At 43.2% G+C, this 9915-nt stretch overlaps 1 protein-coding gene across 2 annotated transcripts in view; it reads right to left on the bottom strand.

Moving 5' to 3' along the window:
* Positions 1–2147: 2147 nt before the first annotated feature.
* BMP3 (bone morphogenetic protein 3) overlaps positions 2148–9915 on the bottom strand; it is a 40254-nt gene continuing 32486 nt past the window's right edge. For both annotated transcript variants that reach the window (XM_070756940.1, XM_070756939.1), the window contains exon 3: positions 2148–7081. In XM_070756940.1, coding sequence (XP_070613041.1) covers positions 6890–7081 — 192 coding nt within the window. In that variant the 3' untranslated portion in view covers positions 2148–6889. The remainder of the gene's footprint in view (positions 7082–9915) is intronic.

The raw sequence follows: 9915 nt of genomic DNA, 5'->3' as shown, positions 1-9915 counted from the left end.
AAAGCAAGGGTATCAAACTCAGGGGCCAGATCCAGCCCACAGTATTATTATTATTATTATTATTATTATTATTATTATTATTGATTGATTGATTGATTGATTGTTAGAGTTGAAAGGGACCATGCAGGTCGTCAAGTCCAACCCCCTGCCTGAGCAGGAATCCTAAAGCACCCCAGCCAAGTGGCAGTCCAATCACTTCTTGAAAGTGTTAGGGAGTTCACAACCTCTGCAGGCAGGTTGTTCCACTGGTTGATTGCTCTGACCGTCAGGAAGTTCTTTCTTACTTCTAGGTTGAATCTCTCCTTGGTCAGCTTCCAGCCGTTGTTCCTCGTCCGGCCCTCTGGTGCTCTGGAGAATAGAGTAACCCCCTCGTCTCTGTGGCAACCCCTCGTATATCTGTATACAGCTATCATGTCCCCTCTGGCCCTCCTTTTCTCTAGGCTATCCATGCCCAGTTCCTGCAGTCTCTCTTCGTAAGTCTTGGTTTCAAGTCTCCTGATCATTTTGGTTGCTCTTTTCTGCACCTTCTCCAGAGTTTCAATGTCTCTTTTGAAGTGTGGTGACCAGAACTGGATGCAGTACTCCAGATGTGGTCTGACCAGGGCATAGTAGAGTGGTATTAATACTTCCCTGGTCTTGGAGTGTATTTAGATTTAATCCAATGATTAAAACAGTTCAAACCCTTAATATAAAAACAGTCATAAACCCCAAACAAACCATACATAAAATGGAACGGCCAGGAGAATCAATTTCCCCATGCCTGGCGGCAGAGGTGGGTTTTTAGGAGTTTGCAAAAGGCAAGGAGGGGGGGGCAGTTCTGATCTCCAGGGGGAGTTGATTCCAGAGGGTCGGGGCCACCACAGAGAAGGCTCTTCCCCTGGGTCCCTCCAGACAACAGTTTCGTTGATGGGACCGGGAGAAGGCCAACTCTGTGGGACCTAATCGGTCGCTGGGATTCGTGCGGCAGAAGGCGGTCCCGGAGGTATTCTGGTCCAATGCCATGAAGGGCTTTATGCTTAGGATACTTAGATCCGGCCCACAGGATGCTTAGAAAATGCTGCACATTTTCACTGACAGAGGCACCCTGGACCAGAGTGGCCCCACAGGCCATATCTAAGCATCCTGGGGGCCAGAGCTGGCCTCTGGGTCTGGTCAACAGTGCCTCTGCCAGTGAAAATGTGCAGCCCTACCTGTTGTGGTTGGCTCTGGGCCAGCTCCTGCAACGGGGAATTTGGATGTTGGTTTAGGAGAGTCCTCAGGTTCCCAGAGACTTGTCATACTGCCATCAGTTTCCGACAGTGAGGATTCATTGCCAAGGTCAGATGCTGGGGGAGAAGAAGAATCTGATAGAGAGATGGATGCAGCCAGCCCATTAATTAATGATCGATGGATAAATGCCAGAATGCGCAGGCTCATGGCTAGAAAGGACCAACTGCACAGGTATCGTCGGAGATAAGGGAAAACACCTGTGGCTGAGGCAATTAGGTTAATGGGGTTGCTGATAAATTATCAGCGTTGTAGAAAGCGTTATCCGTTTGGAGAAGGATACATCATGCTTGCTTTGTTCCTGGACTTTCACAGACTTTTGGGGGATAATTCACAGCTAAGTAAATCTTGTGGATTCACTCGAAGAGGTGGCTGTGACGCTCTCACAGCTGCTCTTATCTGCTCTGTTTGTTTTCGTCTCTCACAGCTTTCAAGGATGGTTGTGTGTGAGCTAATTTGCTCAGTTTAAAGTGCGTGTGCACAACTTTATTTTGGATAAATGGCTTTTCTGTTTACTTTACAACAGCGCGTGTGTTTGAATTTACATTTCTGACTTAATTGGGGCTTGTAACATGAAGCCAGGCATAACACTACCAAACCCGATTTTTGCTGGCAGAGAGTTACAGGAGGCCATTGCGTCTGGAAATGGAGCTCGGGTGGGGGCAGGGTGGATTTGATTTAAACCAAGTCGATTTAAATCATAATTTTTAAAGAGCAATTGTCATCTCTGTCCCGCAATGGCTCCTCTGACCTGCTGTTGACTTAGCGACAGTCCCAATATTGCAGAATATACAGCCTCACGCTCCATAACTAAGCTCCATTTCACGTTAAGTCAACTGAATTATTAATGTATCTTAAATAGAAAATTATTTTGGGATAGATTTTTTTTTACTTCAAAAGTATTTTATTAAAATAATAATAATAATAAAAAAATCCAATTTAAATAAAATCCGATTTAAAATTTAAAAACCCACATAACCTTGTGCACAATAATGTGCAGTGGGGGGCGGGAAGCATTGTTAACTAAAGGAGAGAAACAAAAAAAAATCAGACAAACTTATACATTAGTAGTGAAAATATCCTCATTTGTGATCTGGGATATACACATTTACTTTTGAAGGCAGAGATATATAGATATATAAATTTTCAAAAGGAATACAAAATCTGCTGTGTGTTTTTAAGAGGTCTAAAATGCGGAAATTAATGAACATATGCATTAGAAATAAATTAAATGCATTGATAAAAGCTTCTTTCCATATACAAATATCCTTTGGCTTTTTAAAAACTATACTGATGCCGACTGTACAAGCATTTATTCTTAAACAAAAAAAAAATGTACAAAAGTCTTATTTCATTATTTATATACATATTACATAGATGAGGAGGTGGTAAGGTTAATCACAAATGAATTGTCTGTTCGTTGAAACCGTATTCAACCTTTTGAAATCTGCAACTCGCCTCTCTAGACATTAAAGCGGAAAAACACCATTTGCACTGGTACCGTTTTGCTTGAATGCAAGTAAATTGTCCCAGGCTTTCGGCAGAGTATGGAAGGCACTTTCCATCGCCTGTAAGATGCAGAAGTACATTTGAACCCAGATCCTAACCACCTTTGCAAATGATCTAGGGCAGGGGTCTGAAAACCTGGCAACTTGTAGACTTCAACTCCCGGAGTTCCTCAGCCAGAAATGAAGTCAAGAGGTTTTGAAGTTGCCAAGTTTGAAGACCCAAGATCTATGTTCTAAATAGTTATGCATATCTGGCACTTTCTTTCTTTCTTTCTTTCTTTCTTTCTTTCTTTCTTTCTTTCCTTCCTTCCTTCTTTTTTCTTTTTTTCTTTCTTTCTTTCCTTCCTTCTTTCCTTCTTTCTTTCTTTCCTTCCTTCTTTCCTTCTTTCTTTTTTTCCTTCTTTCCTTCTTTCTTTCTTTCCTTCCTTCCTTCTTTCTTTCCCTCCTTCCTTCCTTCTTTCCTTTCTTTCCTTCCTTCCTTCTTTCTTTTGTTCTTTCTTTACTTCCTACCTTCCTTCTTCCTTCCTTCCTTCTTTCCTTCCCTCCTTCCTTCCTACAAAAAGATATTGAAAAAACTGAACGGGTCCAAAGACGGGCTACAAGAATGGTGGAAGGTCTTAACCATAAAACCTATCAGGAAAGACTTAATGAACTCAATCTGTATAGTCTGGAGGACAGAAGGAAAAGGGGGGGGGCATGATTGAAACATTTAAATATGTCAAAGGGTTAAATAAGGTTCAGGAGGGAAGTGTTTTTAATAGGAAAGTGAATACAAGAACAAAGGTGCACAATCTGAAGTTAGTTGGGGGAAAGATCAAAAGCAACATGAGAAAATATTATTTTACTGAAAGAGTAATAGATGCTTGGAACAAAATTCCAGCAGACGTGGTTGGTAAATCCACAGTAACTGAATTTAAACATGCCTGGGATAAACATAGATCCATCCTAAGATAAAATACAAAAAATAGTATAAGGGCACACTAGATGGATCATGAGGTCTTTTGCTGCCATCAGTCTTCTATGTTTCCTTCCTTCCTTCCTTCCCGCTTCCTTCCTTCCTTCCTTCCTTCCTTCCTTCCTTTTTAGCCAGGTATGATTGGACACACAAGAAATTTGTTTTCATTCATGTCGTCATTGAAGTGTGTTTGTGTGTGTATATAAAATGTCAAGATGGTTGTTAGGACAAGTATCAAGCCCCACCCCTTTTAAATGTGTTTACATGCATGATGCGTATAAAGTAGAGGACAAGTGTTGGAAAATTGCCCGTTAGCCTGGAAGGAGGGGTCAAGTGAAGGCTTAGCTTGGAATCTTTGCACAGCCACAAGCGTGCAAGTTTGGCCTCTCCCAAAATCTTTGAAGTTTTATCTGGTCATTCCTGGGAATGCAAGCAATCTCCTTGTAATATCTGTGGCAAATCATAAAGCTACCGGCTTTGGCTTTTCATGACAAATGAGGGCTGCTTGCTTCTAATAGCTATGTTTCTATTGTGGCTGCCATCTTGACTGTCCTCTGTATATTGGCACCACTGCCTCTAATCAATAGGGTGGCTCCATTTTCACAGATTCTGGGAGCAAAGCTGAGTTCATACAGTACAGCTTGCTAAGCCATGGTTTAAACAGCGTTCATTAAATAGCTCATAATTCACCTAGCTTATATAGCCACAGACCATCTTCACAAACTCCAGGGGATGAGTTCAGACAACAACCCAATAAATCAAGGAATAGGGTCTCAACTTTGATGATCCGGGTCCTACTTAAGAACTTATCTGCTCCCTTTCCAAATGGGCCATGCATTAAACCTATTTAGTATATTTTCTTTAATCCATGGCTTCGGTTTGTAGAGATCACCACCCAGAAAGGCTGCAGTTTTATATCGATTGCCCTGGAAGTTATTCCTACTGGGCTTTGAGAAGATAATTGTTTTGTTTATATACATATCACATTTAGAAACCATCAGTCCCCATCACAAAGTGACTATTAAATGAGGTTCTCTATAGCAGGGCAATAAAAAGTCAAAATGGCAGCTTCAATCGTATGGCCATGGCTGCCATTTTGATTCCCAGCCCATAATATCCTGTGCTACACAATCCCCATTGTGAAATGGTCAGTACAATTATACGCGACTGGCAAAAACTAAAATTTGAAACTCTGCCCCCTTTATCATTTCTTTCTGGGTTTTTTTGATGCATTTATACCATTGATGTTTATGGAAAGTAGTGATATTTCATCATCTGTAATTGTTTCCTTAATTCCGTTCTCTAGTTCCTGTTCTAGATCTTGTAATTGCCCCTTCTTTGCCATTAATAGTTCGTTTATATCTGATCTCTGGTTCTTGTATGTTCTCATCCGATATTGATTTTCTTTCTGGCATTCTGGCATTTGCCCAGGTTCGCCTGGTGCGCCAGTTGCGGCCCTATTTGGACCGGGAGTCATTGCTCACAGTCACTCATGCCCTCATCACCTCGAGGCTCGACTACTGTAACGCTCTCTACAAGGGGCTACCTTTGAAAAGTGTTCGGAAACTTCAGATCGTGCAGAATGCAGCTGCGAGAGCAATTATGGGCTTCTCTAAGTATGCCCATATTACTCCAACACTCCGCAGTCTGCATTGGTTGCCGATCAGTTTCCGGTCAAAATTCAAAGTGTTGGTTATGACCTATAAAGCCCTTCATGGCACCGGACCAGAATATCTTCGGGACCGCCTCCTGCCGCACAAATCCCAGCGACCGGTTAGGTCCCACAGAGTCGGCCTTCTTCGGGTCCCGTCGACCAAACAATGCCGTCTGGCGGGACCCAGGGGAAGAGCCTTCTCTGTGGGGGCCCCGACCCTCTGGAACCAGCTCCCCCCTGAGATTAGGATTGCCCCCACCCTCCCTGCCTTTCGTAAACTCCTTAAGACCCACCTCTGCCGTCAGGCATGGGGGAACTAAACATCTCCCCCTTGCCCATGTTGTTTTGCCATTTGATTGATTGACTGTGTGTCTGTTTTATATACATTGGGATTGTTTTATGAATTTATTAATTTTAAATTGTAATTAGATTGGTGGGCATTGGATTTGTTATGTACTGTTTTTTATTATTGTTGTGAGCCGCCCCGAGTTTGCGGAGAGGGGCAGCATATAAATCCAATAAATCTAATCTAATCTAATTCAGTACTGAGATAAAGAGATCCAGATTTTATAACAAACGGAGATGTAAGATAACCCGGTCTTTACCAAATACGCACCGGAAATGTATTTCTGCTTTCAGATAAAAAGTTTGTATTATTTTGAGAATGAAAGCCCTTGGTTTTGTCAGGGAGAGAGCAAATCGCTACTGGCAGGTTATGAAAGAAAAAACCAAAAAATTCGGTGTTGTTTTTTTAAAAAAATGAATCTTTGAAATATGGGAAGTAGGATCTTACTAGCTTATGGTATATTTCATGTCTTCTTATAACCTAAAGTAGAAAGCTTAGCTTCAAAAGCACAATATGTATATTAAATCTCCTTCACCATTACATTCTGGAAGAATGGCTTGGAAAAACCAGCGGCTTGGGTGAACGGTTTTCAAACACAGCATTAAAAACATATACAGTAGTACCCCTAGATACGAGCATAATTCGTTCCATAAGGGAGCTTGTATCTCGAGGCACTCGTATCTGGAACAAGTTCTTTTTCCCCTCCGAGATAACCAAAAGCAAGGATTCTTGCACCACCTAGTGGACGCTCGGCTCGTATCCCGAATTTCAGCTCGGAACTAGAACAGTAATGTCTCTCCCCTCGTGGCTCGTATCTTGAAATACTCGCATGTAGAGCAGCTCGTATCTAGAGGTACTACTGTACTGTGTTTTCCTGGTAATCTTAAGTTCCTGGTGGAATTCTTTCCAGTTTTAATTTTCCTATCTTCTCCCACAACCATCGAGACCTCCCCACGCGTTTATTTGCCCCTGTGGTGAGCTTTCCAATCTTCCTTCCCTCTGCTCGCAGTGGGAAAATTATCCTCGGGGAAACTTACTCCACGTTCCTTCTCAGCTCTTCCTTACTTATCCCGTTCGTAAAACTGGACGGCGCTATGCTTTGGGAAATGGCGAGAGGAGAAGTTTATGAAGCAACGAAGTCGCCGTGGAATTTAAGGACGTTATCTGCAGGCACAGGATTCCACTGTCATATTCGGGTACACTTTGAGCACCACGTTTTTGTTTTCGTCGAAGAATAAAATGCTGAGGGAGGACATCTTGTCCGGAACGCAGCAAGGCTCCGGGATGCCGGAGACGACCCCTACGGCTCTCACAATGCTCTGGATGGTTGCGTGGTTCGATGGCTTCAGGGCCTGTAGAAAAAAGGATAAATAAGAAAACTCACTTTGTACAGAGTGCTGGTGAGACCAACATTTGGAATAATACTGTGTTCAGTTATGGAGACCTCACCTACAAAAAGATATGGATAAAATTGAATGGGTCCAAAGACGGGCTACAAAAATGGTGGAACGTCTTAAGCATAAAACATAGCAGGAGGCTTCTCCCCGCCTTTTCCAGCCCTGTTTCCTCCCAGGAGATTTCTAGAAAGACCCCACGGAGGTTTCTCCCCACCTTTTCCGGCCCTATTTCCTCCCAGGAGATTCCTGGAGAGGCCCCACGGAGGCTTTTCCCCGCCTTTTCCAGCCCTGTTTCTTCCCAGGAGATTCCTAGAGAGGCCCCACGGAGGCTTCTCCTCACCTTTTCCCAGCCCTGTTTCTTCCCAGGAGATTCTTAGAGAGGCCCCACGGAGGCTTCTCCTCACCTTTTCCCAGCCCTGTTTCTTCCCAGGATATTCCTAGATTGGCCCCACGGAAGCTTCTCCCTGCCTTTTCTGGTTACGGTTTCGGAGGCTCGGGTTTGTAAGTGGAAAATTATTTTTGAGAAGAGGCAAAAAAATCTTGAACACCCGGTTCGCCCTCTTCAGCCTGATCTGCTGCTCTGAGTATTTTTTATACATATACATGAAACATATTTTTTACTGATAATGAAAAAGAAGGGAGACTAATATAGATCTATTTCATGCTTATATGCTCTCATCATCCAGCCCTACCCTTAACTATATTATAAGAATAATATAGATAGAATAAAATAGAACTGCAGAAAAAAAATGCTGCCAAGTGCCAGCCTGCCTTCCATTGATGACCTATATACTACATGAGTCAAAAAGAAGGGTGTGAAAATATTTACTGACCCCTCACATTCTGGACCTAAACTATTTCAATTCCTACCCTCAAAATGACTGCATACTGTTGTGGTTGGCTCTGCCCCTGCTCCTGCCCCAAGGAATGTGGAGGTGGATGCAGGGGAAACATCAACATGTCATAGGCCTGTTTTATTGCCGACAGAGTCAGGTAGTGAAGTTTCCTCGGAAGAAGAAGAAGGTGGGGGTGACTTGGAAGAGGGGAGTTTGGCAGAAAGCTCAGGAGGAGATCAATCATCCTTATCATCCCTGGATTCTGAACAAGAACTTATGACACAGCCACGCATGCGTAGAGTGATGCATCAAAGAGAACAACTGAAGGATTATTACAGGAGATATGTGAGGCCACCTGTGGTTGGGTGGGGCTGCTGTAATTAGTGCTACAGATAAAAGAGCAGCCTTATGGTTTAGCCTCATGGCAGTTCGTCTGATTCATAGTTTTGTCAAGATCGTGGTTTTTGCTGTTCAAGATTGTGTGTGGACTTTCTGGACTTTAGAATTGGACTCAATTTCCCAGTTATTGGGTGGGAAATTGGATTGTATTTGACCTGTGCCTTGTGTGTACCAGAAAATCCCTTTGACATTTAAAAAGGGAGCTGTTTCTGTTTTTCTGTTGATAAAGACTTTTGGTTTTCCTTCTATCGTGTGATGTGTGTCTTTCTGGACTAATTACCCTGTAATTATGGGTGGTTGGGACATGCCGGCAGAACACATACCAGAATAACTAGACTCAAGAACAGTTTCCCCCCCCAAATGCCATCACTCTGCTAAACAAATAATTCCCTCAAAACTGTCAAACTATGGACTAAGACTGCATTACTCTTAATCTTCTCATCGTTCTCATCACCCACCTCCTCCCACTAATGACTGTATGACTGTAACTTCGTTGCTTGCATCCTTACCATTTATATTGACTGGTTCCTAATATGATTGGATTGCTTATATATACCCAAACACGAGGGGGGCGTTTGCCCAGGTTCGCCTGATGCACCAGTTGCGGCCCTATTTGGACCGGGACTCATTGCTCACAGTCACTCATGCCCTCATCATCTCGAGGCTCGACTACTGTAACACTCTCTACATGGGGCTACCTTTGAAGAGTGTTCGGAAACTTCAGATCGTGCAGAATGCAGCTGCAAGAGCACTCATGGACTTTCCTAAAAATGCCCATGTTACACCAACTATCTGCAGTCTGCATTGGTTGCCGATTAGTTTCCGGTCACAATTCAAAGTGTTGGTTATGACCTATAAAGCCCTTCATGGCATCGGACCAGAATACCTCCGAGACCGCCTTCTGCCACACGAATCCCAGCGACCGATTAGGTCCCACAGAGTTGGCCTTCTCCGGGTCCCGTCAACTAAACAATGTCGGTTGGCAGGCCCCAGGGGAAGAGCCTTCCCCGACTCTCTGGAACCAGCTCCCCCCCAGAGATTAGAACTGCCCCTACCCTACCTTGCATTTCGTAAACTCCTCAAAACCCATCTTTGTTGTCAGGCATGGGGGAATTGAGATAGCTCCCCTGGGCCTATATAATTTATGTATGGTCTATTTGTAGGTATGTCTGCTTAAAAATGGGGTTTTAACTATTTTAAATTTTAAATTGTAAATTATTAGATTTGTTATGAATTGTTTTATTGTGTTGTGAGCCGCCCCAAGTCAACGGACAGAGGCGGCATACAAATCTAATAAATAAATAAATAAATAAAATCATCAAGTGTTGTACAGTGATCCCTCGATTTTAGCGATTTCAATCTTCGCGAAACGCTATATCGCGATTTTTCCACCCGATGACGTCATTCCTTTCCTTTCTCGTCTTTCTTTCTCTCTCTCTTTCTCTATCTTGCTTCTTCCTCTCTCACACTCTCTTCCTCCCTCTCTCATCTCTTTCTTTCCTTCTCTCTCTTTCTCTATCTCTCCCCCTGTTGCTCTCAAGCGGCAAGCGAGCA

This window comes from Erythrolamprus reginae, chromosome 7 (assembly GCF_031021105.1).
Source record: "Erythrolamprus reginae isolate rEryReg1 chromosome 7, rEryReg1.hap1, whole genome shotgun sequence".
Lineage (NCBI taxonomy): Eukaryota > Metazoa > Chordata > Lepidosauria > Squamata > Dipsadidae > Erythrolamprus > Erythrolamprus reginae.
This window is presented reverse-complemented; position numbering and strand designations above follow the sequence as displayed.